The sequence below is a fragment of the Chlorocebus sabaeus genome, chromosome 10, assembly GCF_047675955.1.
Source record: "Chlorocebus sabaeus isolate Y175 chromosome 10, mChlSab1.0.hap1, whole genome shotgun sequence".
NCBI lineage: Eukaryota > Metazoa > Chordata > Mammalia > Primates > Cercopithecidae > Chlorocebus > Chlorocebus sabaeus.
In genome coordinates, this window is record NC_132913.1 from 127,482,232 (window position 1) to 127,504,212 (window position 21,981).

At 49.6% G+C, this 21,981-nt stretch overlaps 1 protein-coding gene across 2 annotated transcripts in view; it reads right to left on the minus strand.

The window, feature by feature from the left end:
- Positions 1 to 1,854: 1,854 nt before the first annotated feature.
- Positions 1,855 to 21,981, minus strand: part of NDUFA10 (NADH:ubiquinone oxidoreductase subunit A10) — a 64,953-nt gene continuing 44,826 nt past the window's right edge. For both annotated transcript variants that reach the window (XM_007966876.3, XM_007966877.3), the window contains one exon: positions 1,855 to 2,311. In XM_007966876.3, the coding sequence (XP_007965067.1) occupies positions 2,243 to 2,311 (69 nt within the window). In that variant the 3' untranslated portion in view covers positions 1,855 to 2,242. The remainder of the gene's footprint in view (positions 2,312 to 21,981) is intronic.

Genomic DNA, 21,981 nt, shown 5'->3' on the forward strand with positions numbered 1-21,981 from the left:
AGAGCAAAAGATACTCCGTGACTGGCCCAATGCCCAGCTGTGCTTTCATTTCATGATTAAAGCTGTTGGTTTCTTAGTGAAATGCAAAACTTCAGCCACTTAAATCTGGACTCCAATTCAAATCTCCTGGGAAACTTTATTTTCAATTCTTAAAACAAAGAAGGCAGGGAGAAAGGGAAGAGAGGAAAACAAGGAAAGATGGAAGGAGGGAAGGAGGAAGGGAAGGGAGGAAGGCAAGGACAGATGGAAGGAAGGAAGGAAGGAAGGAAGGAAGGAAGGAAGGAAGGAAGGAAGGAAGGAAGGAAGGAAAAGGAAAAGAGGGAAGGAGGAGGGAGGGAAGGGGCAAGGAGGAAGGGAAGGGAGGAAAATGAGGACAGACGGAAGGAGGGAAGGAGGAAGGGAAGGAAAGAAAGAAGGAAAGGAGGGAGGGAGGAGGGAAGGAAGGAGGCAGGGAGGAAGGGAAGGGAGGAAAACAAGGACAAAGGGAAGGGAGGAAAACAAGGACAGATGGAAAGGAAGGGGAGGGGAGGGGGAGGGAAGGAGGGAAGGAAGGAGGCAAGGAAGAAGGGAAGGGAGGAAAACAAGGACAGACGGAAGGAAGGAAGGGAAGGAGGAGGGAAGGAAGGAGGGAGGGAGGAAGGGAAGGGAGGAAAACAAGGACAGACGGAAGGAAGGAAGCGAAGGAGGAGGAAAGGAGGAGGGAGGGGAAAAGGCAGGCGGATGTGAGGGGGGAAGGAGAGAAGGAGTGTGCATCTTCTTCGCATGCTCCGTGGCAGCGAGGCCTGGTAGAGCTTCCGTGGGGAGCAGAGCATCGTCCCCTGCACCAGCACTGGAACTGCTGCCCATGGCGGCTACGGAGCACCTGAACTATGGCCAGTGCAACCAAGGAACCCAGTTTTAAACTGTATTACATTTTAGCTCATTTAAATTTCAATAGCCACATGTGGTTAGGAGCTACCATATTGGACACAGTGGAGCTTTACAGTGGAAAACTCACAGTTCAACAGGACTCACAACTGACAGCTCAATTCCTAAACAATGATGCTGAACCACAACCAGCTTGTTTTGGTTTTCTAGGTTTTGACAGAGGTGAATAAAGAAATGTGATTTTCTTTCTCATTTCTCAGTTTTGACTGGCAACTTGATTTTCTGGGTAATAAAGAGAGTATATTATTTTGCTTTTGCATTTTATGCCATTAGCAGTCTAAGCTCAAATCTCCTTCGGAGGAAGGAGTTTGAGACGCTGAGGACAGCCACCACGTGAACCTTTTTCAATGTCTCTCTTAAAACATATTGTTCTGTAAATCTATAGCAATTTTCTCCTTTTGCTATTTCTTCTTCACTTGCTTACCTTTTCTCTCTCTCTCTCTCTCTCTCTTTCTTTCTTTCTTTTGAGACGGAGTCTGGCTCTGTCGCCCAGGCTGGAGTACAGTGGCCGGATCTCCACTCACTGCAAGCTCCGCCTCCCGGGTTCACGCCATTCTCCTGCCTCAGCCTCCTGAGTAGCTGGGACTACAGGCGCCTGCCACCACACCCGGCTAATTTTTTGTATTTTTAGTAGAGATGGGGTTTCACCGTGTTAGCCAGGATGGTCTCGATCTCCTGACCTTGTGATCCGCCTGCCTCGGCCTCCCGAAGTGCTGGGATTACAGGCGTGAGTCACCGCGCCTGGCCCACTTTATTTTTTTCTACTCTAATGTAGCACATTACTAAAATAAATACAGTAGGCCTTTAGAAAATCTCTTCAGCATAATGTAAGTCTCAATTAAACCACACCACACCAAACAGGGCACAGAGCAGCGTGTGCACGTGTGCAGCTTCGACATGACCACACGCACACAGATGCACAATGGGGAAAGTCCCATGGAAACGCTTTTATTTCTGGAAGTCGGAAGAAAAACAACATACACAACCTGCATGGCACAGAGGGGCAGTACTGAAACCACAGGGGCCGCCAAGAGCCGGCCGTTCACAGCAGACCACTGTTTTCCAGTGAGAGTGGTGGGCCATTCCAAAACAAAGCTAGAGGGTTCCAAACATCCAGAATGGACGCTGCTTCCCCGACTCCATTACTTACACTACAGGATGGATTGCTTTTTGTGAGACCGCTTCTTCCACTGTGCAATTTTTGCATTATTTACCCTCCCCCGATCTTAAAGCCATATGGCGTCCAGGAGAGTGTGGCTGGTGCAGCTTGGCCGTCGCTGTCGCTGTGACGCAGCTGGAGCAGAAGGCGACCCGTTCACTTCAGCCAGATCCACTTGTCTCCCACCTCGGCGTTGTACCCAGGGCTGTACTTGCGGCCTGGCAGCTGTTGGGGGGAAACAGGCATTGGTGCACTCTGTTTAAAGTGAAAGAACGTTTTCCCAGCTCCTAGTTCAATGTTTACCCAGCAGATGCCTGTAATTCACGAGTTCATTCAACAATGCTGGTGAGCACCTATCTGTGGCAGGTCTCTCCTGTGAGTGCAAGGATGCCACAGGTACACAAACCACAACCCAGCCCTGCCTGCCAGGAGCTTCCGTTCCAGGGCTGGGAGCCACAAATGGAAACGAACCACCTGAGTGTCCTCATTAATGTCGGGAGGGCAAAAAGCACCACGGGAGGGGGACAGGGACAGCCGCGCAGACACAGGGATAGGGCTGGGGCCCAGAAACCACGGTTCACCAACGGAAACACCAAGTTATCTCTGAACACCCCCCGGGTGAAATCCCCTCTGAAGAGAGTCTGCAGGGCTGGGCCGCTGGCTGGAAGGGCCTTGGCGGAGTGGGAAAATAAGTTTCATCCAGGCCTTTTAAGTAGACGTGGGCAGGGTTGAGGAAAACCAGCAAAGGAGGGGGAAGCACTGCAGGACTGACCCTAGTGGGAGCCACTGAACAGCTCCAGGAGCAACAGGAGGAAGGGACCACAGAGCCCAGGAGGAGCAGATGCTGCCGGAGAGGCCAGCAGGGACTGAGCTGGGCAGTGACGGAGCTGCAGGAGGGATGTTACAGCTCCCACTTCTCCCACCATCTGGGAGAGGTCAGGGACCCAGGTGGCGATCCACAGAGGCCAACCTCACAGGGCACAGGGAGATCTAGGGGGCAACAAGAGCCCCCGCCAGCACAAAGACGCCTGTTCATGAGGGTAGGTGGCCAGCAAAGGGCTGGCTGAGGCGGAAGGAGGAGTGCTGCTCCGCAGGACCACCTCACTGTGGAGCCGGGAGGAAAGCGCCCACCACGGTGCGTCGCCCAGCGATGGCAGGTGGGAAAATGAGTTTTTTCCTATTTTCCAATCAGCATGGGCGCACAGCCAATTTGTGTACACACACACACACACCCCTTCCAAATTCTGCCCTTAAGAGCGGGTACTAAAACCATTTTTAAAAGAATAAACTTTTCCTCTATCCTAACCAGCAGCAGGCATTTGCAGCCAGCCACACGGCCAAGGCTGCCTGGACCACGCCACTGAAATGTGCCTGCTCGGCCTCTGCCACGGTGGCCACACAGTGACAGACGAACACACAACATATCCTACGGAGCAGCAGAGAGGTCGCCCCAAGACCAGCCATCTCAGACACAGGACAGGCAGAGCTCTGAGGATCTTCAAGGCCCGGGAGCCACCCTCCTTCCTCCCCAGAAAGCCTCTCCTCTCCTCGGCGTGCAGCTGTGAAATGGGCCCTGGAAGTGGAGGGGCTGGTGCTGTGTTAGTCCGTTCTTGCACTGCTATAAAGACATACCTGGGGCTGAGTAACACAGAGAGAAAAGAGGTCTAATTGGCTCACAGTTCTGCAGGCTGTGTGGGAAGCATGGTGCCAGCATCTGCTTCTGGGAAGGCCTCAGGAAGCTTCCAATCACAGCGGAAGGCAAAGCGGGGGCAGGCATGCCACATGGCGGATGCAGGAACAAGAGCAAGAGCGTGAGGGGTGGGGGGGTGGAAGCTGCCACACACTTTAAAATGAGCAGGTCTCATGTGAACTCTGTGAGAACATACTCATTACCTCAAGGAGGGCACCAAGCCATTCATGGGGGATCTACTCCCATGACCCAAACACCTCCCACCAGACCCCACCTCCAACGGGATCTGGAGGGGACAGACATCCTAACTACATCAGTGCTCATCTAAAGGCAGGCAGGGGTGGGTGGCACAGCCAGACTCCAGCCCTCTGGCCCAGGATACAGTGTGGATACAGACGATTTTGTCTGGGTACCAGGAGAATTCTGGGACACAGAAGAAAAAAGAAAAGCCCAGTTCCTTCAGGAGTTTGAAATCTGAAAAAAGACTGACATGAAAGCACAGGTCATTCAGCCAGTGACGCCAAGACAGCCCAGGGGGTTTGCTATTGTGGGATCCCAGCAGGGAGCGCAGGCAGCTGGTCTGGCAGAGTCCAGGGAGGTGTCTGGAGAGTGAGGGACCCTCCAGGGTCAGGGGGATCCCCCAACACTGCTGCTGGAACTACGGGTGTCTACAGGCGGCAGGAAGACCGCAGGAGAGGGCCGTGACTTTCTGGCTTCACGGTCTGACGAGGCCTTTGGCATAAGGTGTGACCTGTGTCAGACGGGCTGCAGGTGCTGTTCCTGGACTGGGGAGCAGTGATGGGCACCTGGGGCTGGCCTCAAAGGGCCTGATGGGGTCAGGAAGGCCTGGGTGACAGAGAGAAAGAGCTGGTCGACCCCAGGGAAGGTGAGTGTCAGGTCTGCTTACAGAATGGGTGCAGGGTGTGGGGGCTCCACGGCAGGCTGCCCCACAGAGATGACCCGTGGGCAGTTGGAAAACTGCGTCTGTGGCTTAGAAGACAGGGCTGTGCAGCCACCTCCCATTACTGAGGGAGCCAGCGCCACATGAGCCGGCCACCCAGGGTGAGGGCGAAGAGCAGAGGCTGAAGAGCAGCACCGCACGGCTGAGGCCTGAGGCTGCAGAGGGACTGAGGAGTGAGGCGCGTAGGCCACAGGAGGAGCTGGGCGTGACCACACGTGACACACGCCGCCTCGTGTCATGGTCACCAGATGGCCACGAGCTCTGCACGAGGACACGAGGAGCGGGGTGGAAGGAGACCACACTAGTGGGGAAGCAGTCAGCAGCTGAGGAAGGGGACACAACGCCCGGGCTGCCTTTCACACGCCAGGTAATGGCACGTGTGTCTGCGCCTGCATGCCCATGTACGTGCAGGGGCCTGGTGGGCGGGGTCTCCGCATCAAGGAGAGGTGGAGATCTCCATCTCAAGATGCCCAGCCCCCAGAGCCTGTGAACACATGGTCTCACCTGGCAAAAGGGCCTCTGCAGCAGGGACTGGGAGATCATCTGAGGGGCCCCAGACCATCACTAGGGTCCTCAGAAATCAGAGGAGGAGATGTGCAATGGAAGCAACGGCCACAGTGATGTGGGGCCAGGGGCTGAGGAACATGGGCGGCCTCTAGCAACTGGAAAGGGAAAGGACATGGATCTCCCCTTAAGCCCCCAGAAGGAGGCAGCCCCGCCCACACCCTAATTTTGGAACCTCTGCCTCCAGAACTTTAGGAGGATGCATGTGTACTGTTTTAAGCCACTAGAGAGTAGTAGCTGGCAGCAGCAGCAACAGGTGACTCCTGCGGGGTGTCTGCTTTTTATGATGGGAGACACCGGGGCACGTCTGTACAACAGGAAGAAGAAAATTGTGCAGGGGAACAGGCCGAGGATGCAGGAGAGGGTGGGTCACCCCCAAGACACAACACAAGGAAGGGGCAGGCCAGAGAGCTGCGAAAGCAGCAAGGCCCTCCAGGCACGCTGGAGGCCAGGACGCCTCCAGTAGAACCGCACTCAAACACGACTGCGGCAGCCAGGAAACAGTAACAGTGTTTGTAGTTGGTTCCACATCCAAGAGGTGGTCCTGCCAGAAATTCATTTCTTTTTCCCTAAAGGCCCAACTGCAGAATTATGTCCAAAGAACAGAAAGTTGACATCTGAACAAAAGATTACCTGAAAGGTTTTCCCGTTTAACCAACCTGCTGCAAACCCACACAACGGCCAGTGGGCCCCTCTCTTAAGACGCCCTAGGTCAGCTTCCCCAGGGTTTTTCAATTAAAGTTGTCATTTAATGTTCTACCCAAACACAGGACCGGCCATGCAGGTTTCTTCACAGCAGTACTGACGGAGGAAGGGCTGGGTTTGGGATAGTCTGGCTCCATTTTCATCTTTGCAAATAGAATTTTAAATCAGAGCAGATAATAGAAACTCGCAGAATACCAAACCTGCTAAGTCCAGCCAGTGGCCATTAATTGTCTTGGAAAATTTGTCTCTAGACTTCTCTGGCCTTTGATACCCAGGAGGGTTCTCAGATCCTGGGGGTCTCTTTTCAGTGTTTTAGGCCAACAGAGACCCATGCAGTGGGGAGAGGTTCATCTGGAGCATCTCACACCAGGAAAATGCAAAACCATCCCGTTTACATTTTACTACTTCATGTCTGTATCTGGTAAGTTAAAATAAGCCTCAACCCCCAAACCCAGTGCTCATTCATCACTCGAGGAAAAGCGCACGGTAATGCCTCGGGGAGGAAAGCAGCACAGCCCGTTCCCTCACGGGGCAGCCCCACTCCGGGACCTGCACTAGGCCTCGCCAGACCTTCCTCCTGGGCCACGCTTTCCCGGATCTGCTCGTTCACGGTGCCTGGGTGCGTGACACACGTGTGTGGCTGTGCGTCCGAAGGCCGAGATGGAAAGGGCATGTGGTGAACTATCTCAGGCGCGGGCCGTACACCTACTTTAAAATGAAAAGAAAATCATTTTCCTCCTGTCAGAAGTTGGGGCTTCTGCTGAGTGCATACCGGGTGAGCAAACCAAGAATCCTTAAGGAGCAAAAGAAGAAAGAGCGCCTAACAGAAAGAGGAATCAACCCCTCCAATGCTCATCCTCTGCAATCCCCTCTACTGCACAATGTGAACAGTTTCCCTCGCTGGATCTCTGAATTCAAGGCCTTTTGGATTCATTAGATTCACGGTGATCTGGCAAGTTTAACACTTTCAGGAGGCTCTTTCCCTGCATTCCATTTTCCATTAGAAATCAAAAGTAAAGTTTACTAAAGAAAGGGAAAAAACCCTCAATAAACTACAAAGCCAAACATTCCAAGTCCTATTCCACAGCCCAGCAGCTAAGCTGCCCTCCACCCGTGACCCTGGCATGCGTCAGTCCCTGGTGGCCCACCCAGAGTGTTCCAGGGCGAGGCTTGGAGCCGGGAAGGGATTTCAGACAGCACACTGGGAGGCTCCCTGCCCAGTCACCTCGGCAACCTGGGCTGACTCAGTGTAGAAAATGAGTTCCTTTCCCTGAGAGCTGCTGGTCACGAGGGGGCTGGGCTGGAAATGACAACTCCCTTCGGCCCCCTGATGGAGCCCAGACACGGAGGACGAGCAGGGTGGGCTTCCATCCCAGGCTGCAGAGGGTGTGCACATTTGTATCAGCAAATACAAAACAACCTATGAGGGGTGTGTACGCACTGCAGCCCAGCCTGTTTGGGGATGTGGATCTGGGCTTTCTTCTCCCGGAAAACCCCGCAAGACTGGACTTCTTCCTACCCACGCATCCTGATTCACATACAGGAAAGACAGGAAAAGAGAGTATCAGACACTCTCATCAAACCCACTCCCGATTTCTCCCAAATATCTGTGTGCAAATCTGTGTGTCAGAAGTCCACGCTTAATGTAAACCAACATGATGATTTTCCTGACCCTCACAGTTAACGGGGTGAATGGCACACACACCCAGGTGGGTACTGCTACCCTCTCCCCCACCAACCCGAAGGCTGCACACAAAGAAACCTGAACAGGGCTGCCTGAGGGAGGCGCTGGGCGGCTGGGGAACAAAGGAGGAGCATTACTCTCATCTGTACACTCTGATGTATCTTTCCAATTTTACAGCATGTGCAAGGATTTCCTTTTTCTTTTTTGTTTTTCCCCTAAAGAGAGAGAGATGAAGTAACTTGCTAAGGGTGGCACATGGCCAGTCTGTTCACAGAGCTAGAATTGGAGCCATGTCCTGCTGCCTCCTGAGTCTGCTCCTAACCACTGGCCCACATTGTACGTCAGGCTGTGCCTCTTCCAGCCTATGGTCGTGTCCTTTCCCAGTTTTCCCATCATAACACTGATGTGCCCCCTCTAGATTTATGTGCTTAAGATAAATTTCTAGAAATGGAACTGCTTGCTTAAGGAAAAACAATAAACAGAGCCATAGATGCTGACGCAGCCACCAGAATGGGTTTAATTTAATAATGCCAAGACGCTGCTTCAGATCATTATGCTGCTGCTTACACTTCGGGGCTGATTCAGAGCCTGGGTTTCTCGTTAGGAATTTATACCAGGCTCTTGGCCTTTTAGTGCCTCATGCACGGGTTGGCAAACTATAGTCCACAGATCAAATCTGGCCACTGACTGCTTCTGTAAATGAGGCCTCACTGGCACAGCCTGGTCCATGCATTTACACACTGGCTGGTGGTGCTTTTGCACAGTGCAGAGCTGAGCGGCTGTGAGAGGCTGTGTGGCCCACAGAGCTAGGAATCTTTACTCTCTGGCTCTTTAATGGAAACCTTTGCTCATCACTGGCCTAAGAAAGACAGGAAGGTAACAAGACAGTAAAGCTGAGTCCACGACATGGTTTAAGTTCACTTAGTCCACAATTACTTCGTAAGTACCCACAGGTGCCAGGTCCTGTGCCGGGCAACAGCAGGAAACAGGGTGATTCCCTAGCTTCAGGTGGGGTTGCAGAGGAAGATGAAACATGCTGTTTTTTTATTCAAAGTGACTCCACTGAGTTTGTGTGATTCAACGTGAGGACTATATTGAGTTCTGATGTTAGAAAGGTGCCCACTTCTAAATGCTACAGCCAACCTAGGATCTGTGCAATAGAGGCCAAGGCCTCATACTGAAGGCTAAGGCCGCACACTGAGGCTTCTCCCAGGTGCTTCTCTTGGGTGCACAATTTAGACATGCCCTACATTAGTGCTTCAAATGCCAGCTGTTCGCACAGAAATCAGTCAAGGAAATATATATATACACATACACATACACACACACACACACACATATACATACACACACTCATTCTAACGCAGGAAACTCCTTGTACTCATGAACACTGGGTCCTAACTGCTTTGAGAGAGATGAACGAAGGCAATCCTCTCTTCTCTGGCTTCATAAAACCTAGAAACAAGTTGGAATGTGAGGGAAACCCAAAGTAGAAGACGGAAGGTGATGGAGGGTGAAAAGGGTGGAGAAATCCCACCCGACCCACACGGACAGAGGCTTCAGGCGCGGACAGAGGCTTCAGGGGCGGACAGAGGCTTCAGGCGCGGACAGAGGCTTCAGGGGCGGACAGAGGCTTCAGGCGCGGACAGAGGCTTCAGAGGCCGACAGAGGCTTCAGGTGCGGACAGGGTGCGGATCAGTAGGGAAGAGGCGGCCATTTAGGAGCAGGGAGGCAGCAAATGCACACAATGCACAAAGCACGGCCTCCGGGGAGTAGCAAGCGCAGACCTGAGCCCTATGGTCTTAAAGAAGCCCCAACATGGAAAAATGCCTCCTCCCGAAATATACCCCAGACTCCAGTCGACGTGAACTATGCAGCTCCTGGGCAATCAGTTATACCGTTAGGGCCTATATGAGAGGTATCAGGCCAAGTAACAGTCAACAGTTTCCTTCCATGAGGCAGTAACAGGGTCTGAACTTGCCTCCCAGCCAGATGCATTTAGAAGCTGGAGAAACTGAGTCTGATGGTTGCATCTGACTCTGGGCAGGACACAATTACTAGATTTTAGGGAGTACAGCACTAAAGGGGTGAGGCCTAGGCAGAAAAAGAGCTCCAGAAATCTGCACAGAGGACCCACTTGGTCTTTGGCTGAGTACCAATTAGTGTGTGCAGGGGGTAAAACTCCATAAAGCTGGACAAAGTTAACTTCAGGGAAAGAACAGTTTCTGGGGAGTTGCAAGCAGATGACTCCCAGAGCTCACTTAGGGCTGAGTCGGCAAGCTCCCACTGGCCAGAGCAGAGGGGCCTCTTGCTGCACACATGCACCATTCAACAGGGACCCCATGGCCATGCCTTAGCACCAGGCTAAGCCCTTCCTGAAGAAAGCCCATTGCAGGCTCACCAGAAAGCTGATACATCAAGCCTGAAAAGGTTTACACTGACTTGCAAGAACCATAACTGCTGTCAGAAAAAAGTTCTAACACAGTTCAAAGGAATAGAACAAGATCTAGCACTCAAAAACACAAAATATGCAACGGATGGCAAGCAATGAGACATCTCTCTGCATATGAAACAGGAAAATGTAACCCATAACAAGGGGAAAATATCAAGCCAACTCAGAACTGACAAAGACGATGAATCAGGAAACAAAGACATTACAACAGCTGTTATAAAAATGTTCAGTACGCTCTAAGAATTAAATGAAAAACATAATAAGGAGAGAATTGGATAACATAAAAAGCACCAAACAATTTCTAGAGCTAAAAAACAGGATTCCTGAAACACAATTCTACTGGATAAGTGTGGTGGCCATGAAAATGTGCTCTGCAGAGCTCCTGCCGCAGGGAGGAAAGTGTGCTCCTCTGCAACGCTCCTGCTGCTCCTGACCCTGCATCTGCCGACCCTCAGGACCCGCTGCCTGCTCATGCCACGGCCACGCACGTTATAGAACATGCCTGGTCAGTGATGGAGCACAGAGGAGCTTCTGGTGCCAGCTGTTCCTGTGGACATGGGACTCCCTGACAGGCATCTTTGGCTCTAGGACACTCGTCAGTCTGGCCAAATCTTTCCTGGATTCTTTCTTCCTGTCTCCTGTCACAGTCCGGCAAGGAAGAGCAAAGTCTCTCCTGCCATCTCAGGCTTCCTCTCCCTGATCCTTCAAAGGTGTTTTCTTCCAATGGACCTCTTCAACATCTAATCCCTTGGCTTCTGATTCTTGGAAGACCTAAACCAACACAATGCAATTAACAGCATATCATACAACCACAGAAGAAAACGTAAGTGAGCTTGAAGGCAGTGCAGCAGCAACTATCCAAAATTAGGGACAGAAAGAAAAAGGCCAAAAACAAATGGGCAGAGTCACAGGGACCTGTGGAAAACAGCAAGTCACCTAATGCATGGATACATAAGAGTCCCCAAAAGGGGGAGGACAGAAAAAAATCTGAATATTAACCAAACATTTTCCATGTGTTCTGAAAATGATAATCCTGCCACCCAAGACACTCAATGAAGCCCAGGCAGGATAAATACCAAGAAAACCACGCAGAGGCACGCCATAATTAAATTATGAAAAACTAGTGAGAAAAAGATCACAAGAAAATCTTACAAACAACCGAAGGGAAAAAAGGTTCGTGAGGCACAAGAACCAAAGTGAGGAAGAACTCTTGCACTTCTCAGGAACTGTGCAAGCCAAGAGGCAATGGAATATCTTTTATGTGTTGGAGGGGGGAAAACACTGTCAACCTAGAATTGTATATCAAATGAAAATACCCAGCAAAATGAAGCTGAACTATGTATTTTCAGAAAAGCAACAGCTAAGAGAATTCACTGCTCCCAGATCTGTTCTGTAACAACTGCTAAAGGAAGTTATTCACACAGGAGAAAGATGATGCTGGGTGGAAACTCAGATCCACACAAAGGAATAAAGCACATCAGAAATGGTGGAGGGAAGGATAAAAGACTAAAAAATTCTGTTTCAATCTCTTTAAAAGTTACTGTTTAAAGCCAAAATCACAACAGTCCATTGTGTGGTTTCCGGCAAAGTGTATGAGAATAACAGCACAAAGAACACAGAGGGCAGGAACAGCTGTGGCCTCGGGCCAGATACCTGCATTCTGTGTGAGGCAGTTAAATGCTGACAATGTGTGGGTTGACTGTGACAAGTTAGAGATGCCCATGGTGAAACCCTATGGCAATCATCAGAAATGAAATAAAGAGGGATAGCTCGTAAGTCCACAAAGGAAATACGATGGAACTACAGTACATAACCGGTCTAAAAAGAACCCAGGAAAAGATGTAAATGTACATCTCATCTGTGATTATACATAGTTGAAATGTAAGGTAAGAAGGAGTAGGTAATTCAGCCAGAGAGGGCACCTCACCTCCCTCTAAGAAAGTTCCTATCCAAGGTTTGGCCAATGACAACAGATGTCACTGAATCATTCATTTGTACGGACAAACTTCTCTGTGTCATTATTTCAGTTTTTGCAAAGACAGCCTCTAACACTTAACAGTCCTACCTACTGCTCTATGCAGTTACTTATCGAAGAACCATGGTAATGAAAGAAGTACCACATAAAAACATTCTCAAAAGCAACTTTGTAAAAAGGAAGTAGAAAAGAACTTATTTGGTGAGTGAGTGTGATTAACTTGATAGATCTATCTCAGGAAATGTCATTCAGGAGAAAGCCAAAGAAAACTCCTGAACAAGCATCTCCCCGTCCAGGTACATCACAAAGGTCTCCAAGAAGACCTTCCTTGAGCGCGGCAGCTGACTTGCTATTCCTGGCCAAGGCCATGGCTTTTCTCTATTGAATGCCTATGCCGCTCACTCTTCTTGTGAAGTGCTATCCTGAGCCACCTCTGCCTCCTCGAATCACGCCATGAAATAATGCCCCTTCCTTCTCAGAGCTCCCTTCATCCTTCGACTTTTCCTTTAGTACTCATCAAAAAGTTATGTCCAATGCAATCACTGATATGCTTACTGATACTAGCGGGCAGCCTCTAAGTAGAAACCCTTTCGCTAGTGTTATTTCATGTGACCCTGACAGCGTGAGGTAAAGGCAGGCACAGTCTCTATTTTAAAAGAGACACGGGTGTTCAGAGACTTGACTTGCCCAAAGACACGTGGCTAGCTGGTGGCAGGCTGAAAGAGAAGCCCAGGCCTTTTAATGATCAAGTCCAGGATCTTTTTCCCACTATACCATGTAAATATTCGTTGAATTAAACTGTGACTTTTAGTGTGCTAACTCTTAAAAATAACATAATAAGCTCTTTCCTCAATCATATACTACTTATATGAGGTTTTACTGAAATCCCCTCATTCCCTCCAATTTTCCATTTATCTGTCAATCAGCACATAGTAAACGTATGTTGCTCAAGGTCTCAGCTATGAGATTTCTTGGGTGTCTGTTAGGTTATGATCCACAATCCACTCCACCCCGACAAAGGTGACTCCAATCTTTCTGTAGCTCCTTTCGTAAGTAACTCAAAGAACTTCCCTTGGCGGATGTTTGTATCCTAGTAGTCACCTCAGGGACATTCAAGGATGCTCACAGTTTCCCAGTTGAAAGAGTTTTCATGAAGGACGTGTGTGTGTGTGTGTGTGTGTGTACATGTATACATATATTTGTAAATATATTGATAAATATTAAACATACTTATAAATAAATACATGTATATTCCAGCAACAAATCCTTTATTGTACTACTGTAAATATAAATTAAACAAAAAAAAGGACTGAGTGAGGGCGGCCTGTCTACTGGGTCAGCTTCACTCCGCTGGAGCAAGAAATGGGTTATGCCAGGCATGACTGGCTCCCCTCTCTCTAGATGCACTAAGGAGCTCCGAACTACTGCACAGTTTCGGGGTGATTTGGAAATTCCAGTTTCCAACTCCTATTTTCCATTATAACATGTAAATGCTAATGGATTCTGCTTAGAGTTTTTCATTAATTTTAAAGAAGAGGATTATAGTTATTAAAGACATTTCTCTGATACACAATTTCCCTTAATTTCCGTTACTGTAGAACACAAATCCAGTATAACAAAATTGGCATCAATTTTCAAAAAATCTTTTATCAGTCAACTTTCAAAAACCATATTTTTGTTTTGAAAATGTGTGTTCTATTTTTTAGCACATAAAACTATAGCTTCCTACAAATATATCATTATTTAGCTGTCAAATTTGTTGCAATGAGTATTAACAACAGTTCAAATGTCTTAATCCTCCTTAACTCTTATTAGCTCTGAATAACAGAAAAGTTCCTAACCTAAGCGCTTGTTTTAAACCTGAAAATGGTATGCTTTCTAAAAATTATCAAATAAATAAAATAATATGTCAACATACAGTAAAGTCAGGGCACTTGGTTTTCCAGATTGCAGGGAAGACATTATCTTATCACTTTCCATCAGTAGACAGGCAGATACCACATACCAGCAGCAATCACATACAAACCAATGTACCTGGTAAAGAGCACCCTTCAGGCCAGTCGTCTTCTTCGAGTGACACATGCTGATAATTTTCTATATACAGAGATGTAAATAACGGGGGCATACAGATTAATGCTGAGTTTCAATGATTAATTTTCACAGTGCACGTGGCAGGGCACAAAGTGGAGAGAACACTGAAGGCATTATGCATTTACTTTCAAACCCAATTAAGTAACTTCTAAACTGAAAATTTGTATTTTAACACAACTAGATACCAAACTGAGTTCCAAGTAAGGTCTGAATGTCATGAGGAATCTAAAGCAATCACGTCCTGCCTTCCGTCTCCAGCATGTTTAGGTAAACTGATCCTAGTGCTTTTCTGTAAGGTGAATTTCATAAAGGCAAGAACATACAGTATTAACATTAAAGTTATTAAAAACATCTCTATTTTAAAAAACGGTAAGGGACAACTCAATACTGAAAATGAAAACAACTTGAGATAGTAAAAGAAATAAAAATAGCAGGAGAGAAAACAGAAGATTCTGTTGTCCTAGCAACTATCTTGGACACGATCAGCTTCGAGGAGGAAGTGCAGTATCTTAACGGCATCTGGCCTCCTTCCATTGAAAAGAGACTGAATCGGTAAAGTAGAAACCAAATCACAGTTTGTCTAATCCAAGGCAGGGCTGCACAGAAATAAAAAGTGACCTGATACAATGTTTAAAACGTGACTTTAAAGAATTAGCAGCCTGTCCTGCACACATTCAGTATTTTCATGAACGTATACAGGGTCAATTCCAAGCACACAATGAGGGTCGCCAATAAAAAAGGTGTTCATAAATATTGCTCAGACCCCAGGTAAACATGCCCCTCTGAAAGTGCTGCTTTACTTATTTATTTACTTTTATTTAATTTTAGTTTTTCTGAGATGGAGCCTCACTCTGTTGCCCAGGCTAGAATACACTGGCAATTCTGGCTCACTGCATCCTCCGCCTCCCAGGTTCAAGCGATTCTCATGCCTCAGCCTCCCGAGTAGGTGGGATTACAGGCGCTCGCCACCATGCCCAGCTAATTCTTGTGTTTTTTAGTAGAGGCAGGGTTTCTCCACGTTGGCCAGGCTGATCTCCAACTCCTGACCTCGAGTGATCTGCCCGCCTCGGCCTCCCAAAGTGCTGGGATTACAGGCGTGAGCACCGCACCCCATGAAAACACTGTTTTAGATGAAAACTTGGATTCCTGAGGCATCAGTGCCCTAGCGTGGGGTGTCGCCTAGAGTGTGGACAGGCGCCTGAGAGCCACCAGGACACTAGCCAGACCAGCGACAGGACTGGTCAAAAACTCCAAGGTCACAGGACCAACACCACCAAAAATCATAAACCCTTCTATTCATATGAAAATCTAAGATCCACTCTATTGTGAAAAGGTCTTTCTTTACTAGTCTGTGTACCCGTGTCACCAGCATGTTCATCAAATGAGAGTTTGGATGTCCCCTCCAAATCTCATGCTGAAATGTAATTCCCAGTGTCAGAGGTGGGGCCTGGTGGGAAGTGTCTGGATCGCGGGGGCGGATCCCTCATGAATGGCCTAGGCCATCTCCTTGGTGATGAGTGAGCTCTTACTCTGAGTTCACACAAGACCTGGTCATTTAAAAATATGTGACACTCCGCCACCAAAGATCCGGTCAGTTAAAAATGTGACACTCCACCACCAAAGACCCGGTCATTTAAAACTGTGACGCTCCGCCACCGAAGACCTGGTCATTTAAAAACGTGACACTCTGCCACCCCATTCTCTTGCTCCTGCCATGTTAGGATGTACCTGCTTCCCCTTTACCGTCTGCCATGATTTTAAGTTTCTTGAGGCCTCCCCAGAAGCAGAAGTTGCTATGCTTCCCGTACAGCCCGCAGAACTCTGAGCCAATAAAACCCTTTTAAGTAAATTATCCAGTCTCAGATATTTCTTTATAGCAACATGAGAACAGCCTAATACAACCCCCATGCCTTAGTCTGTGCACGGTGCTCACCCCAGGGGCCCTGCAAGAAGCAGTGGAATGGGAAGCAGCACAGCCACCCGATCACACTTGCCCAAATATGAGTCCTGCCCTCCCAGAAGCTGCAGGACCTCAAAAAGCCACTGTGTCCAACTGCTCATTTGCAAATGGGAATAAGAATAATAGTGCCTTCTTGTGGCAACAGCATGGTGCCCAGCACACAGTAGGTGCTCGGGGTGACCTGGCATTGTTACCACTGTGATCAGCAGCAGAAGTGGTGCCCCTTCAGCCTCCGTCTCTCTGCTCTTTCCCCTTCCTGTCAGGTCCTATTCAGCCCATGACACTCCATTCCCCAGCCCATAATCCTTCCTTCCACCAGCCTCTCCCCACCTCACAGGCCACGGCTGCCAGATTAATCCTAAGAGCCTCCTGGCTCAAGCGTCGACACTTCCTATTGCCAACCACCCTCCCAGAACCCAGCCCATCGGTTCTGTATCTCTTGCTGTTTCCAACCAAAGCCACGGCACCAGCCAGAAAAATGTCATCTTAACCATCACTCCACGTCATCCATTTAGTAGTCTTACCTTGAGCTAACTTCTCTGGATCTGTTTTCCAATCCCTTAAAATTTATCTGATAGGGTTTCTAATAGTCAAGAAGTTACTCTAAATAAAGCCCATAAAGCCTCAGGATCTATGAATCTTAAATTCTGGTTCAAATTCCAACACTTCTGACAACCTTTCTTAATTATCCCATCAATGCTGATAAGAAGTTCTTTATACTGTAATTCAAGACTTGGTTATATAACAATGTGCAAGGCTAATTCGATTATATGGAACTCCTTGGGTTCATCTCATGCCTGCTGTAATCCCACGTGGCTTAGGATGAAAACTAAGCTCCACAGTCCACCCCAAGACCCTGTGCGATCTCGCCCCACTCGTCACCCTCCCACCTGCTCTGTCTCCTTTCCCTTCAGATCATGCTCGTCCCAGGGCCACTATCTCCTTTCCCCTCACATCATGGCCCTTGCCAGCCATGCCCTGCAGCCTCCAGCCTTCACAGCCATCCTCCTCCTCCCTCAACTGCCCCCCCAAGACGATTCTTTTTCTACTTGGCAAACTCATACCCATCCTGTGAGATGCGAGCCTTCAGACCACAGACACAGCAGCCTACTGCACATCCCTATCCTCTCACGGGTCCCCACAGCCTCTGCGATTCCATCGCACCCTCTGCGCACGTGCCTCTGCCGAGTCTCCAGGGTGTGGAAACTGGGCTATGTCTCTAGCCCTGGTGCAGTGTCTGGCACCGAGTGCAATGAAATGGGGGCCAGATGAATGCACAGGGAAGGTGGAGCTCCCGCCGACAGGCTGAATGGCCTTGAGAGCACTGCAGAGTGACAAGCAGGAGCCACAGCAGAAGGCGAGGCGACTCCACCATGCGAAGCCAGAAACTATGAGCTGCGGCAGAGGCTGTGAGAGCTCAGAGTGGCTCTAGGAAGGAGTTCCAGTAAAAAGACATGATTCCCTCAGTAAGAGCAGCTCCGAGAACACTAGCAACTTCTGGGGCATCACTGATTTAGACAACTGCATCCCAAACAGCAGCTGTGCACCTCTTAATTACACAAGGGCAAACAAAGCAAAAATTACAGAACCCCAAGAAGAAAAATGAGTTGGCTGGACCCTTCCTAGACTCAGGTCTTGGTGCCTTTGACTCCATCCAGTCACAGGAAGAGCTGGGAAACCTTCCCCTCGAGGAGATTCCCCAGACTCAGACTGGAAGCCAGGTTCAGGGATAAGGAAAGACAGACGAGAGAGACAGGAAGTCTAGAATGGGTAGCTGGAGCTTCTTCCTAACTAACGAATGCCACTGGACCCCAACTGCCATCTTCTCGCTTAGTTCAAAGTCACCCATCCATTGGCAGGTACAGGTGGGCGGGCACAGGAACCTGGGATCCGGAGCGCCACGAGCTGCCATTGTTCCTGCCAGTGTCCCGCCACCGTCCCTGAGTGTGGCATGCTAGGCCCTCTAACTCGTCCCTGATGCTGCTCCTGTTTCTGGAGTCCCCATTCAAGGGTGCAGTTGATGGGAAACAGCAGGCTTCCCAGACACCTAGAAAAGGCAGCCAGACCCTTCATGCAGGTGAGATGATTCACATGGACAAGAACCACTGTGTGGAGATCTGACCCACTGCGTGCTCCACAGCTGGACGAGCGTGCCCCTTACAGGCCAGTTAAGACATCTCCAAGATCAATCTGTTCCAGAAAGACTCATGAGCCATCACATCCAGGATGTTCAACCCTGCATATTTATTATGTTAAGCACACAAACTGCTGCTTTCACGCTAGGAGAACATAAATGTAACACATCAAATGGCTGTAATCTACTGTTTGGAACTGGCCCTGTGATGTGAAGAGCACCAGTGGATTTTAATCAAGGAATGAGATTCTTCAATGACAATGGCCAGCGTGGTCACTGGGCCTGGTCAACCACCCAGCATGGGTCAGCTGACTTTCTCACCTACCCTCCCAGCACCCTGGATGTAGGTTCTGTGCCTCCACTCCACACATGGCCAATCCAACAGAGTGTCTCCCCGTGGGAGGAAAGAGCCCTCACCCATCCCTCCACCTCCCCTCAGCAGACTAGGTTGGGGTCCTATGAAACGAGCAGTGATCTGGCCTGGCCATGCCTGCTTGGTGAACTCGGATCTCTGATGAGCCGAGAGGCTCCCCCGCCGCCTCTGGGATCCTTGCTCCATCAACGGTCCCATTCCTCTCTTGCGTTTTTTCTCTCTTTCCACAAGCACTTACCCTTTTGTCTATAAACACACTGAGAATGCCTTAGCCCTTAAAAACAAGACAAAATAACAAGCTATAGAAGATGGAATCTCTAATTCCCACCAGTCTCCTGACACTTTTCTCAAGGTTCACCTATGACCTGGTCATCAACGCAGTATCCTGGGCGTGGTCAGCCTTCACCACCCCTGACCTTCCTGCAGCCTCTGAAAGGCACTGAGGCCCCTCTACAGGCTCCTCTGCTGGTACCCAGGGCCCATGCGGTCTGGCCTGCCTCCTAACACTCTGACAAGCTTAGTCCTCTTCACCAGCTCCTCCTCCTTTCAGCAGAAAGCTCCCCTGGACCAACCCCGACTGGACCACTCACAGGCCAGCTTACACAGCACACCAAGTGGCAGGATCTGCTCCCGCTGGACCACAGGCACTTCCATCCCTCCCACCAAGTGGTATGAGTCAGTGGTCTGTTTCCCAGCAGCGATGCCAGTTGTACTTGTCACTGCAATTACAAAATTTAATTAAATGTTATGAAAACTATGAGTCTGAAAAGGAAGAGCTGCTGTTCTGTTAAAATTAGGCTGAAACACTTTGGAACCATTTGATAAAGGTGAGTCGCTAAAATAAGGTCTATTGAAATAGGTGTGGGCGAACCACCTGTAGGTGATGTGGGGAAGAATTCTGTCTTCCCACTGTTTGTATGCTTTTTAGAAACCTAAAAAAGGAGTTTCTGCTTATAAAAGAATTTGAGCTCTAATAAAAAGTGTCTTAAAAGACATGGAACTCTTTTCATATGAAAGTTAGAATAACGGCTTTGTTTCAATGTATAAGCTCCAAACAGATTTCAGAAATTTGCTCAGACACAGGGTGGGCGAGCTTCCCCAGCATCACACCACTCCCTGAGAAGTGCTCTCCTGAGTAACCCTTTCTGGGCTCATCCATCCATCAGTAAATTAAACATAAGGGTCAGGAAAAGATCCATGAGGAAGTATGCCTGGGATTCCCAAACTAAAGCCTTTATACCAAAGTCCTGTTGCTACAAATGGCAAATTCCTATCTTAGAACTCCAACCCACAGCCCCACCCCACCCAGCTGCCCCTACCTGTCTCTAATGCGCTTTATAGCAAGACCCCAGAGTTGGGGGAACTCGCTCCACCCCTTTCCTCCAGTCACACAAACAACTCTGCAGGAGAGGCAACACGGCAGAGGCCCAGCGCTCCACCACCCGGTGAGGAAAGACCACCACCAGGCCCTCAGAGCCCGCTCCCCACCCTGCACCTCCTCCCTGACTCCCTCTGCTGGAATCCTTCAGCAACAGTCTGCTTAATTCTGAAAACCTAAACAGCAAAGAAGCAACTTGGCTGGGCAACGAGGAGCGACAATGCCTCTGGTAAGTCAGGGCTCTCGGGAAAAGAGATGATGCCTACTCTCAGGGCCCCAGCCCATGGCACCAGCACTCTCACCTGCACCACCAGGATCCTCCCTGACCGCCTTGGCCCTCTGCCTTTGCCCCACAGTTGAAACTCAAGATGGCAAGCAGAGCAACCCTTTGAACCTGAAACCCAGATGCTGCCACTCTCCAGCATGCCAACGCCACCACCTCACCAGGAGTACAGCTGAACTGAGGTCCCCGTGGCAGCTGCGGACCCCGGCTGACCTTGGCCTGTTGCCTTTTCACCTCACTCCCTGCTCAAGCTCACCCCACCTGCATCACACCTCACCATGATGGGCTCTTCTCTAGCTCCAGAATGTGTCCACCTGTTCCTACCTTCCGGGGGGCGCCTGCCCCTACACCCTCACATCCCTCACTCCCCTGCAGCGCCTGCTCCCCTACACCCCCACATCCCTCAGTCCCCTGTGTCAGGTGCCTGAGACCTCTCTCCAGGGCAGCCTCCTCGGCTGTGCTTTCTCCAAGACCCTGGCACCCTGTTACCTGTCCGTCTATCATCTGCTCTCCCTGCCCACTAGGAGGTGAGCTCCACGAGGGCAGGGCTTGGCTTCACTCTCAGGTGTGGCCCCAATGCTTGCAACAGTGCCTGGCACGATAAAGATCTGCTCAGGGCTAAGTGCAGAAGTGGTAGGACACTGAGATGACACTGTCGGGCAGGGGGTCTGAAATGGCAGGCTTGGCAGCAGGTATTGGGGTAAACTGTCATTCCTACTACCTTAGCGCTCCCAAGATGCCTGACTCTATCCCCAGGATAGAACTCTGATTAAATTAAAAGGCAAGAATTCTTTGATCAGCCAGGTTTCCCTTCTGTGCCTTCGGGTTTGGGGATTTAATCAATTCTGCATTCTGGGGGATTGTTCACTGGGTAAATACCTATTGAGTATATAAAATGTAGACTTTCTAATTCAGACAGGCCCTCCACAGAATGGCTACAGAAAGAACCAGCACCAAAACAGGCTTTCCAAATATAAAGAAAAATAGGGGAGGCTTCCATTTCTAGCAAAACAGCAGCCCTAATATGCTGAAAAACCTCTTGATATAAAAACCTCTGGAAATGCTTCTACATGTATTGCTGAGCTGCGCAAGAAATCACAAGGGGCTGAGAACGAAGAGCAAGTGGAAAAGCCAGAGTGGTGAGCTGAAGCCGCAGAGCCCTGGGGACGCCTAAGAGTTGCTGAGAGCCAGAAGACACGGCCTGGCGTCCCTGTGAGGGGACTCCTGAAGGGCCACGCCCTCAGTGCGGGGAGAAGGCCCCCTGACAGCAAGGAGACCCCAGCTGGCACCCAGTGGTGAAACCACCCTCCATTGGGAATTCGTAACCAGAGCTTGTCCCCACACAGGTTCGAGGGTGGAAATTCACATGACTTCCAGGGCCTGGAATACCACAAGCAACAAAGGTGCCATCAATCCCTCCCTGCTCCTCAGGAATCTGAGGCCTGGCAGCAGCAAAGGGTCCTTTCAGGAGTAGGCTGCCAGGACTGGGAATCATATAGGATACCCGGTTAAAATCCTTGGGACATACTTATACTAAAATACTAGCGGCTCTCAATTCAAGCTTACCTTGGCATCCTGTACTTCATCTGGCAGCCTGACTCAGGAGGGACCCACTCTCACCAAATGCCCACGGATGGAGCCCCAC